The sequence below is a fragment of the Aspergillus pseudotamarii genome, assembly GCF_009193445.1.
Source record: "Aspergillus pseudotamarii strain CBS 117625 unplaced genomic scaffold BDV38scaffold_37, whole genome shotgun sequence".
Lineage (NCBI taxonomy): Eukaryota > Fungi > Ascomycota > Eurotiomycetes > Eurotiales > Aspergillaceae > Aspergillus > Aspergillus pseudotamarii.
The window spans coordinates 266,201-285,841 of NW_022475051.1; the positions used below are offsets into that span (position 1 = coordinate 266,201).

At 50.3% G+C, this 19,641-nt stretch overlaps 11 protein-coding genes across 11 annotated transcripts; 7 read left to right on the top strand and 4 right to left on the bottom strand.

Annotated features, from left to right (window-relative positions):
* Positions 1–182: 182 nt before the first annotated feature.
* BDV38DRAFT_294152 (major facilitator superfamily domain-containing protein) lies at positions 183–2,058 on the top strand (the record flags this gene model as incomplete). The annotated part of the gene is made up of 8 exons (XM_032062437.1): positions 183–313; positions 365–458; positions 508–575; positions 629–685; positions 736–894; positions 950–1,319; positions 1,370–1,777; positions 1,833–2,058. 8 exons carry the CDS (start codon positions 183–185, stop codon positions 2,031–2,033), a joined length of 1,488 nt encoding a protein of 495 aa, XP_031912170.1. The 3' UTR covers positions 2,034–2,058.
* A 652-nt stretch (positions 2,059–2,710) lies between these two features.
* Positions 2,711–3,730, bottom strand: BDV38DRAFT_250624 (formyltetrahydrofolate deformylase). The gene has a single exon (XM_032054967.1). It carries the CDS (start codon positions 3,656–3,658, stop codon positions 2,801–2,803), a length of 858 nt encoding a protein of 285 aa, XP_031912171.1. The 5' UTR covers positions 3,659–3,730; the 3' UTR covers positions 2,711–2,800.
* A 659-nt stretch (positions 3,731–4,389) lies between these two features.
* BDV38DRAFT_294154 (uncharacterized protein) lies at positions 4,390–6,933 on the bottom strand (the record flags this gene model as incomplete). Its single annotated transcript, XM_032062438.1, has 4 exons — positions 4,390–5,643; positions 5,704–6,358; positions 6,461–6,525; positions 6,574–6,933. 4 exons carry the CDS (start codon positions 6,931–6,933, stop codon positions 4,390–4,392), a joined length of 2,334 nt encoding a protein of 777 aa, XP_031912172.1.
* A 399-nt stretch (positions 6,934–7,332) lies between these two features.
* On the bottom strand, positions 7,333–8,921 carry BDV38DRAFT_284353 (Aldehyde/histidinol dehydrogenase; the record flags this gene model as incomplete). Its single annotated transcript, XM_032060238.1, has 4 exons — positions 7,333–7,670; positions 7,728–7,939; positions 7,991–8,469; positions 8,523–8,921. 4 exons carry the CDS (start codon positions 8,919–8,921, stop codon positions 7,333–7,335), a joined length of 1,428 nt encoding a protein of 475 aa, XP_031912173.1.
* A 290-nt stretch (positions 8,922–9,211) lies between these two features.
* On the top strand, positions 9,212–9,664 carry BDV38DRAFT_284354 (uncharacterized protein; the record flags this gene model as incomplete). The annotated part of the gene is made up of 2 exons (XM_032060239.1): positions 9,212–9,511; positions 9,578–9,664. The coding sequence occupies 2 exons, from the start codon at positions 9,212–9,214 to the stop codon at positions 9,662–9,664; spliced, it is 387 nt and encodes a 128-aa protein (XP_031912174.1).
* A 680-nt stretch (positions 9,665–10,344) lies between these two features.
* BDV38DRAFT_272381 (DODA-type extradiol aromatic ring-opening family dioxygenase) lies at positions 10,345–11,438 on the top strand (the record flags this gene model as incomplete). The annotated part of the gene is made up of 4 exons (XM_032057480.1): positions 10,345–10,372; positions 10,435–10,571; positions 10,655–11,323; positions 11,388–11,438. The coding sequence occupies 4 exons, from the start codon at positions 10,345–10,347 to the stop codon at positions 11,436–11,438; spliced, it is 885 nt and encodes a 294-aa protein (XP_031912175.1).
* Positions 11,439–11,998: 560 nt separating this feature from the next.
* BDV38DRAFT_284356 (ketopantoate reductase family protein) lies at positions 11,999–13,006 on the top strand (the record flags this gene model as incomplete). The annotated part of the gene is made up of 1 exon (XM_032060240.1): positions 11,999–13,006. One exon carries the CDS (start codon positions 11,999–12,001, stop codon positions 13,004–13,006), a length of 1,008 nt encoding a protein of 335 aa, XP_031912176.1.
* A 223-nt stretch (positions 13,007–13,229) lies between these two features.
* BDV38DRAFT_294155 (Alpha/Beta hydrolase protein) lies at positions 13,230–15,127 on the top strand (the record flags this gene model as incomplete). Its single annotated transcript, XM_032062439.1, has 3 exons — positions 13,230–13,423; positions 13,479–14,975; positions 15,037–15,127. 3 exons carry the CDS (start codon positions 13,230–13,232, stop codon positions 15,125–15,127), a joined length of 1,782 nt encoding a protein of 593 aa, XP_031912177.1.
* Positions 15,128–15,481: 354 nt separating this feature from the next.
* On the top strand, positions 15,482–15,856 carry BDV38DRAFT_284358 (cupin domain-containing protein; the record flags this gene model as incomplete). The annotated part of the gene is made up of 1 exon (XM_032060241.1): positions 15,482–15,856. One exon carries the CDS (start codon positions 15,482–15,484, stop codon positions 15,854–15,856), a length of 375 nt encoding a protein of 124 aa, XP_031912178.1.
* On the bottom strand, positions 15,698–17,136 carry BDV38DRAFT_294156 (mandelate racemase/muconate lactonizing enzyme family protein; the record flags this gene model as incomplete). Its single annotated transcript, XM_032062440.1, has 1 exon — positions 15,698–17,136. The coding sequence occupies one exon, from the start codon at positions 17,134–17,136 to the stop codon at positions 15,958–15,960; it is 1,179 nt and encodes a 392-aa protein (XP_031912179.1). The 3' UTR covers positions 15,698–15,957.
* Positions 17,137–17,510: 374 nt separating this feature from the next.
* BDV38DRAFT_294158 (uncharacterized protein) lies at positions 17,511–19,463 on the top strand (the record flags this gene model as incomplete). The annotated part of the gene is made up of 3 exons (XM_032062441.1): positions 17,511–17,994; positions 18,064–18,801; positions 19,447–19,463. The coding sequence occupies 3 exons, from the start codon at positions 17,511–17,513 to the stop codon at positions 19,461–19,463; spliced, it is 1,239 nt and encodes a 412-aa protein (XP_031912180.1).
* Positions 19,464–19,641: the final 178 nt, after the last annotated feature.

Below are 19,641 nucleotides of genomic sequence, written 5' to 3' on the forward strand. Positions count from 1 at the left end.
GGAAATAGTGTGCGATCTTCCGCGTTGAGCAATCATTCAATTCCCGAAAATTGCTACCGATTCTTTGCATACCTATCATAAAAGGGCTCATAGCTCGAGAGGATATTTTCTCGTTCCACTAAACTCGACAATTTGGAGTGACAGATACCATGGAAAAGCACCACGATGCTCCCCCCGGGACAATGCCGGAGATAGATGACTTCAAGCTTGAACCTCAGGCGTCAGTTGCCAAAGATGTCGACCTGGGACAGATGCTGGGGATGGAAGTTACTCCACAACAGGAGAGAAAGGTGTTGCTAAAGCTAGACTTAATGTAAGTATATTGATGTTGATTAATACATGCGCAGAAACTTATACTATTCAGATTGATCCCCTTAATGGGTATCTGTTATATGATGCAATATATGGACAAACTGGCTTTGAGTCAGGCAACAATGTTCAATTTAAGAGAGGACTTAGTATGAACGATCAGTTATCACGTCTGAGCTATGGTGCTGACCTTCCCAGGATCTACAAGGGACAGAGTACTCTTGGTCCTCAGCGATCTTTTATTTCGGATACTTTGCGTGGAGCTGGTATGATGTTCGCAACACCAGTTCGCCCACCCAGCTCACTAACTAGTGATTAGGCCAAGCTCCTACCTTATTGTCCGTCTTCCCATAGCCAAATATCTCAGCGCCTCGGTGTTCGTCTACCCACCTACACTTACCACCATCCCTCACTAATATCTTACAGGTTGGTCTGGGGAGGGGTTCTCATGTGCCATGCGGCTGCGAAAAGTTTTGGCGGTTTGATGGCCGCGCGTTTTTTTCTGGGAGTCGGTGAAGCCGCCATCGCCCCAGGGTTTGCTCTAATCACGGGAATGTACTACAAGCGCGAGGAGCAGCCTGCACGGTAAGCACAGTACTAGCCTTGAGTATCTGGCACTCTCAATCTAACTGTCCTACAGTCAAGCTGCATGGTTTTTTGGCAACTGTGTTTCCACCGTTATCGGTGGTGTCGTTGCTTATGGTATCGGGAACATCAAGGTTCATGCCATCTCGAGTTGGCAGTTACTATTCCTCTTCTTAGGTGCCATCACTGCCGCCATATCGGTCTTTCTCGTTATCCTCCTACCCGACTCTCCACAGAAAGCGATCTTCTTGACCAAAACCGAGCGGACAATCGCCGTGCAACGGACCCTTAAGAACAAGACAGGTGTAATGGATGGTGGAGACTTCAAATGGAACCAGGCATGGCTTGCCATACGTGATCCACAAACATGGTTTCTTGTCTTGTACACATTCTCCGTCAATTTGTGCAACGGAGGTGTCACTAGTGTATGTCGTTCAAGCTCCTGGAATTTCCTCAACCCTTACTGACGAGTCAGTTCTCTTCCATTATTATCAGCGGCTTCGGCTTCACACAAATTAAGTCCCTTCTGATGCAAATGCCTCTCGGTGCCGCCCAAATCGTCTTCCTGTTCCTCTCCGCCGGTGTCGCCACCCTCATTCCTAATACTCGAATCATCATGATGATCATCAACACGACTGTCTCATTGATTGGCATGATCCTCGTTTGGAAATTAGATGAAGATAACCAAAAAGGTCGGTTGACTGGGTTGGCTCTGGGGGCTGTCTTTGCAGTCAACATTCCCCTGGCACTGAGCATCATCAGTTCCAACGTGGCCGGCTTCACTAAGCGGAGTACGACAAGTGCCTTGATGTTTGTGGCCTACTGTATCGGAAATATTGTTGGACCTCAATTCTTCCTTGACTCTGAAGAACCTCATTACCCTGTGAGTTTATTTCTCATGATAGCGTATGCATAAACATATGCTAACTAGTGCCTAGACCGGTATGAAGGCTGCCATTTCTGGCCTCGCCCTGGGGGCCTTTTTCTTAATCTGCCTGTTCGTTTATTATATTTTTGAGAATAAACGCAGAGACTCGGCGTATGGTCCTCCATCCGAGTTGACAGAGGAAGAGGAACGGATGCAAGGTCTGTCGAACAAGACGGACCTTGAAATTGAAAGCTTCCGTTATGTTATATAATCACGAAATAGATTTTACATGAATGAATTGTTTAACAATACGATGGCCCCTCAGCTCGCTGAGGGCTAAATATTTTAACCCTAGCAGGCGGAGTGTGGCCGAAGAGGGCAGGGATATCGCCCTTGTCCACTCCAATAAACTAATTCTGCATGTCAACGCTGCCATGCATGCCTCCCTTACCTCGGCTATGCAACATAGCTGCACTAATGCTGTGCTCAGCTCAGGATTGGTCAACATCCAGCTCAATGTAGCATTCCATGATTCCTTCGATATCATAGCAAAACCCAATCATATGTGTTATCATTGAGCAATCTTATCAGCACGTTAGGTACCTATGCAAGTTATATGAATCTTCCCAGCTTTCCTTCCGTTGGCTGCTACGCCCATATTGCTGCTGTTATTGGGTTTGTGTGGAGCTTTAGGTTGTGGAGGGGGGGTTTATGGTTTTTTATGCTTTGGTGGATTGTGTTCCTGGGTTTGGTTTTGGGGACGGACGAGTATGTTCTCTCTTATTCTGCTTGGGGTATTAGTGGGAATATTCTACTACTAATAGGTTCTAGGGAAGTTATCGCGGGAATGGATGCGTCACAGATGGGGGAGTCGTTACATGCTACGCAGTGGGAGGGAGGAGGATTATCATCCTTTCGAGGGCATTGAACTTTAAATTAGACCTGGCCTGACTGTAGAAGGTTGTGTTTTATTTATCCGCCCTTTTTGTCTATCCTAGCCTTGTAAGGTATATATATACACATATATCCATGAAACATCTAGTTGAACACCACAGTCTTGTGTCCGTTGAGCAACACCCTCCGCTCGGAGAAGTACTTCACGGCGGATGCCAGCACGTTGCTCTCGACGTTGCTTCCAGCGTGGGTCAGCTCCTTGGGGCTCATGCCGTGGTTGACGCGGACGACGTTCTGCTCGATGATCGGGCCCTCATCCAGATCGCTGGTGACGAAGTGTGCGGTGGCACCGATAATCTTGACACCGCGGTCGTAGGCCTGGTGGTAAGGCTTGGCGCCCTTGAACGAGGGCAAGAAACTGTGGTGGATGTTGATGATACGTCCGGACATGGCCTCGCACAGGGTGGGGGATAGGACCTGCATGTAGCGGGCCAAGACGACGAGGTCGATGTTGTGCTCGCTGATGAGCTCCAGGATGCGGGCCTCCTGCTGCGGCTTGGTATCCTTGTTGACAGGCAAATGGATGAAAGGGATGTTATAGGTGGCCGCAAGGCTGGCAAAGTCCGGGTGGTTGGAGACAATGAGGGGGATATCGATGGCGAGCTGGCCGGTCGAGGTACGGAAGAGGAGGTCGTTGAGGCAGTGGCCGATCTTAGAGACCATGATCAGGACGCGGGGCTTCTGGGTGGCGGGGACGAGCTGGAAGTCCATGGAGAGGGACTTGGCCGTGGGCTCGAAGGCCTCACGCAGCTCGTCGATACTCTTCTCGGTGGCATTCTTGTCGGCGGAGAAATGCGTGCGCATGAAGAATCGGTGCGATGTCGGATCGCCGAATTGCGATGAGTCAATGATGTTCAGGTTGTGCTGGACCAGGAACGCGGTCACGGCGTGCACGATACCCGGACGGTCGGGGCAGGAGAGAGTGAGGATAAAGTCAGTCATTCTGATGTTGAATAGAGGGCTCCCGTGTTGAATTGGGTGATTGATGATAATGCGCTCGACTATGGACGAATTCCTGCATCTTGCGTGCCGATCGCGAGATTTTGTGACGAATGCGGTGCTGACTAAGGCGGGACTGATCGATAAGATTAGGGTTTAACTCGGAGGGGCAGCCGTTTAGCCGGTGGGCTGCTCTCTCAGCACGTGCCCAATGAGAGAGTACCTATAAACCTAAGTTCACATAATCTTGTATCTACGACTCAGATGCCCTGGATCGCATCTATACAGCTACCTCTGTGACAGATGGAGCAAGATTCCATATTGCTGACGAAATAGGGCAGCAGTTGGTCAGCTTCCGGGGGAGATGCCGATTCTCCGTACCCGTCAAACCCCCAAGAAAGAGCTTTTAACAACGCAATTTACGTGACGTAGAAAGTTCCGGCCTCTACAGTGTACATCTGTGGTGTCTAAGTGTATGTAGGTGTTTCACAAGCCATGTAAGACGACTGGCAGCTTCTCATCGACTGAACAAGATCCCCCCCCCTTGGTATTGCGATGTTTGTGTACGGAGTTGGCATGTAGACCCGCCCATCATTACTCCCCTGGCTCCATATGTGTTGACATTTAGGTATAGCCTAGGCCGCGAAGCCTAACTCGGGCCACTTCTCCTAAATTGCGAGTGGATATGTTGGGTTCATTTGACCAGCGCGTACATCCCGATATTCAATGACACCCTACCCCTGAATCGAGGAGCACGTTTGCAAGTCACTAAGCACCTGATAGACTTCATCGGTGCCCGAGGGAAAAGAGGCGTGCTGCCAGTTCCGCTGGATAATACCTTGAATAGCCTCCACGATTGACCGTGAATTAGATAGCGGAACAAAACCTCGCGACCAAACATTCAACCCCGGCTGACCCTCCCCGTAACAGAGATAGTTCTCCAGCCCCGCCGGATCTGTCTCATTTAACTCAATTATCGGAGGCCCCCGAGACGGGGCGATCTGGCCGTCGCTGAGGTTTCCGTATACCCAGAGTACGACTGTGGCCTGCAGAAGCCCAATCGAATAGACATCACATAACGTCTCTGGACGAAACGCCTTTGCAGCCCGTACGACCTGTCCAGCGAACCAGATCGTGAACCACGAGCCCGCATCTTTTCTCCATGCCAGTGCGTACTGTCTCGCTGCTGGATCCTCATGGTTGCATATTTCGCCCTTTCCGCTGCTACCCATGGGTTGGAGATCCTTGAAGGAAACATGTAGGTGCATAGACACCAAGCTATAGAGCAGATCCACCTCAGGGGACTTTCTTCGAACGGCGGTGCTCTCTTTGCCGAATCGCTCCAGCATTGCTTTTAGTTCACTGTGCCGAGACATAAGGACTAGGTTGTTCCAGGCGCTAGAGCTACTAGCAATGCAGCTAAGCCGACGATATTCCTGTATTATTGACCAGAGTCCACTCACGTAGACCAGATGCACGAACGGTGAATCTAAACAGTGTGCGCATGTCTTGAGTAGTCGAGGTGACTGTAGTAAATCCCGTAATGATGTCGGCTGTGTTGCTGTTTTCTCGAGGAGCTCCTGTCTCCAGGAGGCTGGCGAGTCAGCGTGCCAGAGCGCATCCGGGCACGGCAGGGACGAATCCATGTCAGTGTATGGGAGGATGGGGTTGAGGTTGCGGGTGATAGAGACCTGGGAGTCCAACGAGTAGGAATAGTAGATGAGGCGGCGAATGGACTCTTGCTGACACCAACGGCGCCAGATATGATCAAGTTGCTCGATAGAGTCTGTAGCCAGGACAGCTTCGACGGTCCTTTCGGGGCCCTGCAAGAGCATCCGGGCTTGAGAAATAATAGTCGAAGTGATCATAGAGCAACTTTCGGCTAACCCGATTTTACGAGATATGCCGCTGAAAAAACCAATATATTGTTGAATCATGTATGCCTGAGCGAGGTCCATGTCTCGCATCTTCGCATGGTCTTCCTCGTACTATAGATATGCCTCGTCAGCAATGCAATAATTAGAGGGGAATTGCCGATGTAGATATACCCTCTGGATGGTGGCACGTCGCACAGTCGCCTGCAGTGCATATCCGAATTTCCTCACAGCAGCGGAGGGGCCATCTATTGACCCCATCGCGATCATAGCCGCAAGAAGCTCTGGGCGTCGGCTCTTCCAATCGAAAGTAGGAAGATGAATGAAGTCATCAACACGCTTGACCTTACGTTGGCTTACATATCTGTACACCAATTTGGACAGAATCTCAGCGGAGGGGAAACCTTCAACAATCTGCCCAGTCTTTTCTGGATATGCCGTGAAGACCATATTCAGAATGCGGTCTCGAGCAGCAGGAGCGATAAGCTGTAGGGAGACATGCTCAAGATTCCCCTTTGTGGGTGGCTCGTGGATATCACCGGCCAAAGCTAGGTTTGCTCGCTCCATACTCCCATTTTCAGTGGACAGAGGTACCCACGCCCGAGCCACGGATGAGGTGATGTACGCCTGTGAGCTGATTGGCATAATAGAAGGGTGTGTGTTACTCGGTAGCTCAGGGGCCGATATATTTGTCTCATTCGCCGTATTCATCTCCTCTAGAAAGGAAAAGTCCATATACTGCACGCCAGTTAGGTCTCCAGTCGAGGCGGGTTCAGTGGCCTGATCACCCATATCAAAAAAGCTCGCCATAGTCCAAAGCGTATCGGCACTTCGTGCGTCAAAAAGCATTGGTTCCGTCAGCGGAGCCTGATCTCCCGCTTGGCGCATCGGCGCTGGCACCTGATCGCCAACAGCATCATCATCCGAACACGTGTCTTTATCATTGTCGGGGGCATGATGCCCAGGCTCTTCGGCGCCTGTTCGACAGCTTTGGCTCTGTATGCCGTCAGGGATAGCTGCCCCAGGGATAGGAATACTATCTACTGTTTCACAGGGGACTGATTTCTTGATACATCGTGGACATGGCTTTTCATCGGTGCATTTCAACTTGGCAGCCGCACATCGTTTACATGCTTGAGAAACCCGATACCTGAATCCATCCGTTGAAGATTCAGTAGCTGATGACTGTGTGCCATGAACATGCTTGGCCTTATGCCTTGTCATGAGATCGCGACGTGCAAATCCCTTGCAGCACACTGGACAGACAAAAGGTCGTTGTTTCGTGTGTGATCTGTAGTGACGAGTGAGGTGGTCACCGCGGCTGAATTGCGAACTGCAGATATTACAGCTGTAGGATTCGGGTTTCCCTATTTTGTAATTTTTCACAGGTGATGATGATGCCATGGTCAAAAATATGAGACTTCAGCACTCAGATAGCGACGACAAGGTATAGCTCGCAGACACCTTCGAAGACAACAAGGGCAGAAGCGCAACTCTCTCCTTTGCTGTGCTCCACAAATTCTGTGGGGTTTCGTTGGCGTTGTGGAGGTGGAGTCGTGCTCTCTCCACTTCCCGACTCGCGTCCATGCGTTTTGCTTGCTACTACGGAGGCATCCAAACCTGAAACTATGCAAAGTTACTTTCCTAATCAAATCAATGGAGTTATCTACGCCCAATGTAGATAGTTCGAGTTGGGGGCTTCTTGACTTCGGGTGTAGTCTTCTGAGAAGATATCACATTGTGTGGATAAGAAGCAGATATGGGTTGTACATGGTATCCCTGCGAATACATAATAGACCTTGCTTAATGGCTGAGGAACCGCTGGTATAGGAATGAAATACCCTTACCTGTGGCAACCACTGATAAAGCGGCCAAGGGCAGGACACACACGACCATGTTCAATATCATGCCTTGCAAAAAGAAATCCATCGCTCCTGCCTTGCCCTGGCCCGTGGGCTTCAGTGGGCGACAAGCCTTAGACAAGATTAATGGAGATTTGCCATCTTTTATATGATTCCACAGTGTCATCGAATGTCGAACCTTGCCATCATCCACCCTTTCAGGCCTCGGGGTCTCAAACATCTCTCGCGTATATCTAAGGGCACTGGACGTCTCGAACCCTTCAGGGTAGGCAGGTCCAACTATATTCTGTGAGTGGGGATGGCCATCATGCCTTAATCAATGTAGAAAGCACATACTTTGCAGTTCCGGGGGGATGTGATTGACAAAGGTTGTTCGCGATGAAATAAATTGGGATAGATACTTCGCTTCGTCGGAGCCTGCAAAGAGATAGAGAGCACCGAGTCGTTGACCGCTCTCACTGATAGTGTCGATAGCGTCGTCCAAGCTAGTTACCTTGTGGATAATCACGCCCAGTGTTTTCTGCCTGCGGTGCAGGAGGGTATCGGACCTGATGGAGTGGGTAAGTGCCGTCGGCCTGAGAAGAAGGCTGTCATTTTACCTGTCACGTATTTCTAGCACTGGCAATCCAGGCTTCTCCGAAGCCACTTTTGGTCTCGGAGTTGTTCCACGGGGATCATTGGCTTCCAACTTCGAGTCTCTGATTGTGAGAGATGCAGCAATCTCTTTCATCAGGGCAATGTGAAATGCTTCTATAACGTATTCGTTTATAAAAACCTGGTCAACAGAGTAACGGCCTTGGCCTTGGAATAGGAATCTAGAGGCCACTATCTCCTTGGCCGCTGCACTTGCATCCGCTGTCCGGTCCACAATGGCCACTGTTCTCTGAGGAGTCGAGGCCAACAAGTGAAGGCATTCAGATTGCTCTGAATTGTTCTCCATCATTTGGTCTACAAGAAGACAATGGCGCAAAAACTCCGGTCCAGGTCGTTTGGCGACCGTTGATACGGCATCGTTATATTGCAGATCTGCAAGACAGTGACGGAGTACACTTGGACAGCGACGGAGACTATCCTGGAGCTGTTCATATGTTCATGTTAGTCCGTCAGACTCAATCGTCGGGACGAACTTACCTCTATAACGACACAATTCCCAGCAGTGATGGCCGCGGAGAGAGCCGTAATGATGCTGAACACTGCCGCATATACGTCGGGAACCACGTATGCAATGCCAAATGGGACTCTATTGTTCAAGCACGATTCCTTTCTCGCGATGCTATACTCCGCCTCCAACTCTTCCTTCAGGTCGAGTCTGTCATAGTGGGCGCGAAGTTCTGAGAGACTAGCGGAAAGTATAACCTGGGCCTCCTCGTGAGAGACTCGATCATCCTCCACCGTAGCCCTTAACAAATCATCCGCATTCTCAACCAATTTCGCATGGAGAGCTCTGAGTATGCACTGTCGTGTTCGCAAGTCTTTCATTCGACCTTCTAGCGCGGTCGTTAGGACCAGATCAAGGCTTGTGGACTCCATGACTGTCACACACGTTACCGGTTGGGGCGATGGGGAGGGGGGATTGGAAATTACGTCCACAGGCAGAAGATTTTATTGTATTTGGAATTCAAGCCTACGTAATGATAAGGTCTTTACTGAACTGTAAAGAAATCGCTTGCAGCGATCAACAACGTCCCGCCATCTCGTCACATCTCCGTGTGCCCACATCCCGAATCGCATACATACAAATGCCTCGAGCAACAAACTTCCCCTTCAACCACTCTACCAGGACGTCGTTTAGTAAAACAGGCGATAGTGGAATCAGCAAAATGGCGACAATCACAACATCCCTGTCCGAAGCCGAGCCTGTACTTTCCATAGCAACCCGTACGCCAGACACGTCACGGAGCACTCGTGCAGAGACAGAACACAGAAGCGAATACCTCACTGCCAACGCATCTGTTACGGGAAGAGAACCGAACACGAATCCACCGCATTGGCCGACTGACCATCGTCGGGTGCCTCCTCATCGGCCCCCGCAGATACATCCGCAGTGGGTGGATATTGGCGGGCCCTTGCCCATGAGACTCTTTCTCTGGAATATGTTCAGTGGATGCCGGCTCCTTCAGGTTAGTATTCAAAGGCTGGAACTATCTAGATGTATGCATACTGATTCACATGTGGACTGGTCTTAGTGTGCATATGCTGTCCCCAGATTGTTAGGATATCACAAATACGGACCAGACGCGAAGTTCATATACAAGGTAGCTGGAGAGTGGTAAATCTTTGAGGTTTCTATCAGTTATTATATTTTATCATACATATCTGGTCGAAACACCCATGCATCATCATATTTCTCGGATTGTACGTCCCCATTTGAAAGCCCATGTTTATTGTCTTCAGCAGTCTACTACCAGGCTACCACTGCTCCCGGAGTACCTAGGCCTAGTCATTTCAAAGCCTCTCAGCCCGTTCTTGAACGTAGCCATTCCTTAGTAGCCATTCCTTAGGAATAAGATTAGAATTTGTTCAAGCCTCCGGAATCAAGATGACGGAAAAGTAGAGAAAATTGCAGGAAAGGTGAATGAAAATGGCCATTGAACGTCCAGGTTGGCTTTGTTTGCCAGCCCGTAACCTGTCTTGATCGTAATGATACACACTGTAAAGGGCCAGTGCCTCTGAGAGTGCCAGTTGTAAGTCTTCTGCAACCGAAGTGTGTTGTATCCCCCTTGAACCTGGGGCTTACAGCTGCTCTGGGGCAGTGCGTCATCAATAGTACGGCATGTGGAGGAAGCACCATAAGCCTAATCAGCTTCTAGGGAATAGTACACTCCTAGCCATGTTAAAAGAAAAGAAGAAGTTATCTCCATCTTCACTACAACCAAAGCCATTTCGATTGTATATACGACTTTACCTACCATTACTGTTTGTATACGCTGTTCTGCGTGTCCTCGGCCTCAACATGGCAAATGATATCAACATATCGAAAAGTTCGTATATTCAAGGGGCCCTATATATACGGCTTCATACACTAACTTGTTCATAAAACCAGCACCGAATCTGGCACCCGTTCTCTTCCTTTCTCATGGAACAACGATGATGCTAGGCACAGATTCACGAACCCGGGATTATTGGGAGGCATTGGGCCGTGATGCACTGCGCCACGGAGCTAAGGGTGTAATCATCATGGTAAGAAATAATAATCTTAAATATACACACACCCAAGGTCACACATCATCACATTCCTCAGTTCTTGGCTAATTATTATCTAGGGCGCTCATTGGAACAGCCTGGAGGATAAGATCCACGTAGCCATGAATCCTAACCCAAGCATCATGCCTATCTCCAACACCCTCCCCGATCTATGGGCAAACTTCAGGCCGAATCCGGATCTCGCAACAGGCCAACGCGTCATCGACACCCTCCGAGCCAAGGGATTTGACGTAGATCCGGACCACAACTTCAACTGGATGATCGACACGGTCCCCCTGCTGATCGGGATGTTCAAGGACAAATGCCCCCCGGTCACAATTATCTCCCAGAACTCTCACTGGGACCCATTCTTCCACGCTCGCGTCGGAGCCGCCCTTCGTCATCTGCGTGAGGAGCGATACCTCCTGATCGGGTCGGGTGGAGGCGTGCATAACCTGTATCTGACGGAATGGAAATACATGCTGCAGTATAAAGACAATTTCGCTATGGAGCAGCCGCCGGAGCCCAAGACAATCGAGTTTCGTCAGTCCCTTGAGGATATTATTTGCAAGAATGGAGGAGGGCCGGAACTGCAAAGAGGTCTGACTAGGTTGATGAAACACCCATACTTCCGAGATGCGCACGGCACGGATGAGCACTATATCTCTGCGTGCTTTGTGGCCGGGGCCGTATCTTCCGTTGAGGATAAAGGTACCAAAGGCTGTCTCGGGGCCGAAGCGTGGGAACTGGTAAGTCTCGTCGTCATTTGTACGTGTACAAGACCTGGGCGCTAACATTCTACAGAGGAGCTAGTGCGAGTCCCAATTTTGTCTTGGTACTTGGCCAGAGGAGTGGTTAGATTAGGCGTAGCTAGTTTACTATTTCCGTTTCAATAACTGAGGCCACAGCCTCGAAAATAGTCAATTTATCGGGTAAATATCTCTAAACAGATCGTTCTGGATCAACCTATCGAGTAATCCCTCCTTGTGAATAATCTTATACAAAGAGATGGAATAGCATGAAGCCCTTACGTAGTACAACCACGGGAAAGTTTTCAATAATCAGAGCCTGAGGTTAGTATATAAGTCCATATTAACTACGTGTCCTTCTCTAACATAGGAACTCGGATGGATTCCACACTACGTAGTAGGCTGTATATCTCGAGGTATTATTTGTGACTTTGGTTACAATAAGCTCTATGAGTGAAGCCATTATCGTCAAATCCTTGTGAAGGCCGCGCGTGGCGTCTCAGTGTGGATTATGGCAGCTCGGGAATGTGGCGGGATGTGTCATATCCGAGCTGTGTTTTTATTTCAGGGCTAAAGTCAGTCAAGCTAAACATGATCATGATTGATGTAATACTAGTTCTCCTCTTCTCCTCGTGCTTGGTGTCAGGTGCACCTATCGATTCTAATCACGAAAGAATGACTGAAACACAGACTCCGGAGATGGTTCGCATCCTCGTGTTTGGAACTGGAAGTATCGGCATTGTCTACTCCATGATTCTCACTCGCTCGGGCGTGGATCTATCCTGCATCTGCCGATCCAACTACACAGCGGCGAAGGCGAACGGGTTCACCGTTCATTCGACCATCTTTAGTAGCGAGACGTTCTATCCAAAACTCTATCCATCCGTGCAAAGCGTCTCCGACTCAGAAGAAGCGCCTTATGACTATATCCTAGTGACGACAAAAGCCTTTCCTCGACACACTGGCGACGGCTCTATCCCGGCTCTGATAGCTCCTGTAGTGTCACTATCTACGACGATTGTTCTCATCCAAAACGGGATTGGGATAGAGCGGCAGTATCGTGAACGATTCCCACACAACCCGATCATCTCGTGCGTCGCATACCTGCCAACTACGCAAACCGCACCGGGCGTCGTTCACCACACGGAGGTAGAACGCTTACAACTTGGTACATTCCCCGCAGGTGGGGTTCCGGAATTCCATCACCACACAGCTATGAAGCTGGCCGCTCTTATGCAGGCGGGTGGGGCTACAGTGGAGGTTTACCCAGACGCACAAGTAGCGAGGTGGAGGAAATTGATCGGAAACGCATCGTGGAATACCATCTGTGCCCTTTCGCGGTGCCGGGATATCGAGTTTCTTCAGGCGTCATCTGTCGCAACGAGTGTGGTTCGCAGTGTCATGGAGGAAGTGGTGGCTGTTGCGGTTGCCGAGGGCTATGGATCCGAGATCGGACTGGAGGATGTGGCGATGCAAATGGACCGGAGCTCTGCTAGAGGGTGGCCCGGAGTTGAACCGAGTATGTTAGCGGATGTGAGGTCGAATAAGGCTATGGAGGTGGATGCAATTGTGGGAGAACTGGTCTTCTTGGCAAGAGAGCATGGGGTCTCCATTCCACGGTTGGAGTGTCTGTATGCCCTCAGTTCGGGTCTCAGTTGGAGCCAGAGAGAGAACGATAGCTAGTAGTTAGCCATGGATACATGAGTAATACGCTTAAACAGAGAATAAATTAATGTGGGTACCACAATCAGCACCACGTTTTGTTGTGCTGGGCGGGAGCTGCCCACATGCCGAAGGGGGTGCCCTTCCCCCGTAAAGATATATAGGTATAGGAATACGCTACATGGAAGCCATAGTACTTGTTACTCGGTGCCAAGAGCGATTTACGGATTGACTACATCCCACAATGCCTAACACAACCTTAGATTTACTCAAGGTGGATACCGACAGCTTCCCGTATATCTACGAGGAAAATCATACGGTGAAGCTTCAAAGTGGACCAGGACTGGTTCGCCTCAATGTCTACCGCCCCAAAACTGTCTCCAAGTGCCCTGTGCTCATCACCTATGGACCGTATGGAAAGGATATCCCTTACAAGGAGTACGCGGCTCTAGCCAAGGCAATAAAGACCTCAGAAGCTAACCTCCACGTATAGTTTCCTTCCGCATTCGTTCCATGACCTGAATCCCGAACATAAATCAGAACACTCGGCCTTCGAGGTACCCGATCCAGCATTCTGGACAAAGGAGGGATATGCGATTGTTCGGGCCGATGAGGTTGGGATCGGCCAGTCGCCTGGAGTCTGCGACACGATGTCCAAGTCTACCAGCGAGGCGTTTCAGGAGGTTATTGAATGGGCGGCGGATCAGCCATGGTCAACTGGGAAGGTCGGATTGCTCGGGATTAGTTACTTTGCAGGCACTCAATGGCGGGTTGCTGCCCGACGCCCACGGGGTCTGGCTGCGATTATTCCTTATGAAGGAATGGCGGATTATTACCGGGATCGTTGCCGCCATGGAGGGATCCTCACAGCCCCCTTCTTGAAGTTTTGGATGGATCGTCAGGTAAAGTCAAACCTTTACGGTCTTCCTGCCAAGGCAGCAAAGAATTGGGGCCCCGATACAATCGAGGGTGATCTGAGTGAGGAAGAGCTCCAGGCCAACCTACGTGATCAAGCAGTGGACAACGCGCAGCACTACTTCCGCGACGATGAGTACTATGCTTCTCGTGACTACTGTCTCGAGGATATTGAGGTGCCCTTGCTTTCTGTCGGCAACTGGGGCAACATTGTGGTTCATCTGCGTGGCAATATCGAGGGCTATCTCTACGCAGGCTCCCAGTATAAGTTCCTGCGAATGGTTGTGGGTCGCCATGATCTACCTTTCTATTCCAGTGAAGAGGTTGAAATCCAGAAGAGCTTCCTGAGTGCCTTTCTCAAAGATGACGACTATGCAGGTTGGAAAGCGGGAAACATGTCCAAGGTTGACCTCATACTCCGGAAAGGAGTGATCCAGTATGACTCTATTCCCGCAGCGACAGGACAAGTATATTCCCGACGGGCTGAGAATGAGTGGCCGTTGGCACGCACTGTCTACACCAAGTATTACTTGACTCCGCAGAAAGTGTGGACCCCAGAGCCACCACGCCTCAGTCATCACACCAGGCTTTCCTATCGCGCTCTAACTGTCCCAGATGACAACGAGTGTATCCGATTTGAGACGGCTCCTGCAACGCAAGAGGTGGAAATTACCGGCCACATCGTGGCCCGGGTTCATGTCTCAGTAACTCCGGATTTGGGAGGCCCTGTCCCGAAGGACATTGATATATTCCTAACAATTCGACACTGGGCGGCGGACGGCAAGGAGATCTTCTACACTGGATCCATCGGCAATCCCGTCCCTGTCAGTAAAGGCTGGCAGCGCGTGAGCCTCCGCAAGATTAACAAGGAACATCCCCATCATCGTGAGTATCGTCCTTACCGTGACTACTTTTCAACCGATGTGCAGCCCGTTATTCCAGGCGAAATCTACAGCGTGGATGTTGAAATATGGCCAACCAACCTCATCCTCAGTCCTGGGGAGAATTTGTCCTTTGAAATTAGTGGTGGAGACACTCAAGGGGTGGGCATCTTCAGTCATGAGTCCTCGGAAAGGTACAGTTACCTTCATCAGCCATATTTCATTCATTCTTTTCTAACCGGAATATATCTGAAGGTCCCATGAGAGATTTGGAGGCACGAACCATATCCACTTTGGACCAGACCATTTGAACTATGTCGTGTTGCCGGTTATCCCACAAGCATGAATCAGTCCTATGCCCTGTTTTAGGTCTTTGTCGCCACAATGGAAATCTTGGAGCCTGTAGTTGGTCGTTGATGTGCTATAATTCCCCCTATCTTAGAATTAGAAATCAACCAAGCATTTACAACCCCCACATCCCGATGAGAACTCCTTAGGAACATACAAAGATGATCAAATACCCACCACACAATATTTGAAGACACAAGCAAGCTTTTCGAAAGGTGAAACGAGAACTGTATCCGTTGTAGGATCCAGAGATCCAGGAAAGAAAATGAGTCACCACAACTCTCCCACCGAAGCGTGACCTTCAGGACCAGCCCCTACTACTCCAGGTACTGATCCACAACGACTCCCCGAAATGACCCGGTCCATCACCACTCATGATGCCAACGGCACTGCAGGCTCCGTATGTCGCATCGTGGATATTGGACCGGATGTCACCAGTGCCATGCATCGCACCTTCTCTATTGACTACGGGGTAGTGTTGGAGGGAGAGGTGGAATTGATCTTGGACAGCGAGGAGACTAGACGGCTCAAGAGAGGGGATATGGCGATCCAGCGGGGGACGAACCATGCCTGGAGGAATGTGACTCGGACGGTGGATGAGAATGGACAACGGGCGGGTTGGGCCAGGATGCTTTACGTGTTGTTACCGATCTTACCCCTGCAGTTAGAAGGGGGAGAAAGGCTGACGGAGTCTGTCGATGGAATGGGTGTTGCTAGGAGTACTTAGAAAGGCGGGTTATTTGTCTTCGAGCCAGTTGGAGGGGAGTTGGTATTTTACTCTAGTCTACTTAGATATAGATCGGAATGCAAGCAAACCTGAAGCTATACTTATTGGTCCACCACAAATCCATCCAGATGGGGCCTTATGGTGATGGGCTGCGTGAATGGAGGCCGAATCTGCTGTGCATCCGGCACCAAGTTCACTCCCAGCCCAGGACTAGTTGGGATATCTACAAACCCATCGACCACGGGAGGCACCCAGTCCACGATATTGCTGCCCAGGTGCTCAGTGGTGGACGTGAAGATTCCATTCTCAAACCCGGTTGAATACTCTTGGATGGCAAAGTTCGGGATAGCAGCGTCCAATTGCAAACAAGCGGCCAGTCCAATGGGCGACAGAGGGTTATGCGGCACAACCTGGACATTATGAGCCTCTGCCATGGCGGCCACTTTCTTCGCGCCGGTAATTCCCCCACACAAGGCGACATCAACTCGTACGTACTCCAATGCGCTGCGGGACAACGCCGCCTGGAACTCATAGATAGTCGAATACCGCTCACCGGTAGCTATAGGAACAGGGATTCTATCTGCGACGCGGGCCATCGCATCCACGTTCTCCGGCCGCACGGGGTCCTCCACGTACATCGGACGGCAGTCTTCGATCATGGCGCAAAAAGTGATCGCTTCGGCCGGAGTCAGACGACGATGGAGCTCAATGAGGAGATCGACCTTGTCCCCTACGACTGCACGCATCCGACGGACATTATCGGCAGCGTCATCCATCTTTTTCACGTGCGTCTTGAAATACGACACGTCGTTCCCTTCGTCCAGGAACGGGTTGATATGTCCGAAGGCTGTGTATCCTAAGTCCATCTTCCGTTTGCACTCCTTCAACACGCCTTCGATGTCTTTTTCATAGATATGGCCGTAGACTCTGGCCTTGGTGCGGCAGGATCCGCCCAGCAGCTCGTAGATGGGGACCTGGAGGACCTTGCCCTTGACATCCCAGAGCGCGATATCAATTCCCGAGATAGCACCGTTAATGGCCATTCCTTGGAAGTAGCTATACCGGTGCATGACATTCCAGTGGTGCTCAATAGCGAATGCAGGCTTGTTAACGAGGTAACCCGCGAAGTGACGGACTGCAGTAGCGGCTGCTTCGATATGGCCCCAGACGCCACACTCGCCATACCCCACAACTCCATGGTCGGTTTCTATGCGTACAATCAAGAATTGGCCGATATGCAGCGGCTCGACGGAGCGAATAAAATGTTGTTGTTGAGCCATCGAGAAACCGAAGCAGGACGAGGATAGCGTTGGTAACGAAAGGAAACACCAACTAATGAAGACGCGTTGCGTAAGCCTTCATTTTGTACTCGTGTTTCTTGCATCAATTGAGCACACCATGGTTAGACCCTTGACTCCAAACCCCATTTCCCGATGCTTTCGGGTATGTGGGCAAATGCTCGGGATGTGGTGAGGGCAAACTGCCACTAATGATTCACAACCACTGGTCCCAGACAACACCCTTCATAATATTCATTGGATTGTCATCTACCTCTAGTTGCTCCTGGGCCTTTTTATAAACTGTACTTTTCATCATTATCAAGGAATCCCGTCCCATCTTCTCCCTACCTACCACCTCGAATCTCTTGAGAAATATGGATCAACCGCTGAAAATCACCATCGTGGGCGCCGGGTTGGCCGGACTTCTAGCGGCACGAGTTTTGCGCGAGAGGCACACTGTGACCTTAGTTGAAAAATTCCATGGTGGACATGAGGTCGGCGCCGCCATTAACCTCGGCCCAAACGGGGTGCGCATCATCGAACAGCTTGGGTTCAACCAGGCTCGATGTCAGTCTGTGGGATGCGGCGAGACGTGGACACTAAATAAAGAAGGGAAACTGCTGGGCGTGGAGAGCATGGCGCATCTCAAAGAAATGTATTGTGCGGAGTGGCTCTTCCAACATCGTGCAGACCTCTGGAACGAATTCCTGAGGCTAGCAGAGTGCCCATCAGCCAACTTGGGTATTTCTGGAGAGCCCGCAAGGATCCTGTGGGGTCAAGAGGTGGTAAACGTCGACGTTGAGTCCGGTGATGTCTTTCTTTCCAGTGGACTGAAGCTGGAGTCGGATTTGGTCGTCGGTGAGATCCCATATTACCTTGAATCCCATGTATAGTTTCGCCTGCTGATGTTAACGACAACTACGGCAGGGGCAGATGGTATTAAATCCATTGTCCGACCGTTGGTGGTCGCAGAGGAAGCTTTCCGGACTGCTCGTCCGTCGGGCTCTTCAGCATTCAGGTTCACGATTCCTAAGGAGATCTTGGATGGGCAGCAGCCTGGCTTGCGGGTGATGGATCCAGCGAAGCCCGGTGCTTTAGAGATACACCTGAGCATGGATGGCTCCAGTCGATCCGTCATCATGTACCCGTGTCGGGAGTACGCACTGCTGAACGTGGGTTGTATCACACCGGATGCGATTCTCCAGACGGCTACGACGGAGTCTTGGTCTGCGGAAGGCTCTAGGGAAGACCTGCTGCGATGTTTCGGGGACTTCTCTCCGAGCGTTCGAAATGTGCTCGATCTTGCCGAGAATATCAAAGTATGGCAGCTTCGGGACCAGGATCCTCTGCCTACATACCGGCGCGGGCGAGTAGTCCTCATTGGAGATGCGGCACATTCCATGACGCCGCATCAGGGTCAAGGATGTAACCAGGCGATTGAAGATGCGGAGGGCTTCCGTCTCTTCAATCAACCGAATGTTTCGCGGGAGGGGATTCCTGACTTGCTCATGGACTTTGATCTGGTGCGACGCCCACGCGCATCGAAGATTCAGAATCACACCCGCCAGGCACACCAGAAGGCTTCTGCACAGGATCTTTGGATGTACACGGACTATAACTATACATACCCAGGTATCCTGGAGTGTCTAAGGCGACTAAATGCGGGTGAAGAAATAATTCCCACTCACCAATACCCGGACGGGAAGTTGTAGATAAGCACCATTGGCCTTAGAGGGAAAAGAAATATGAGTCCTTGATACAGAAACAGGGACATTTAAAGGCTGACCTCTCTCCGAAATCCGGATCGGTACAAGGGTAAGTGCTAGATGCAACCACTGAGAGATCAAACTAGTTAGTAAAGATAGTACGTTTGACTACACCTGTAACCAGGCACGTCAACGGGGCCACACTTGGCCAAAGCATGATAGGAATCGCCGACGCTCTGCAGTCTTACTGTTCTCCTTCGCTTTTACAACTACAGAAACATTCACAGCTGCTCTAGTAGAGCCTTTGATGATGAGTTAGTGGCTCATTACGTAGGAATGTAAATCCTCCATAAAATTAAAGTAGATATAGACTGCTGGTCAGCCCCTGCCTGTATTGGGCAACGGGGATGCTCCCTCAACAGAATCCAGCGACAGATCTATCGGGCCAAGACAATAACCCTCTTTAAAAGTGAAATAGGAGAAGCCTCCCTGACGCCCAGTGGTAGTATCTACTTCACGTCAAGGGCATTTGCAAGCAGCTTACAAGTTAATTGGCTTTCCAACATGGCCGTGGCACTCAAGAAGACCCTGATTGTTCATCCAGACGGTAGGTTCTATTGACAAATTAGCACAGGACACCGAATAGATCTCTACAAATAGTTGTAGAACAGTACAGTCAGGATAAACTTACCCAATTGAATTTCGGCTTTAGGAGCAATACAGTGGCAGTACAGTGACCATGCCCCCGCGTGGGTTCCAGTACCACGAGTTTCACCCCCTAACTTACATTTCACGCACT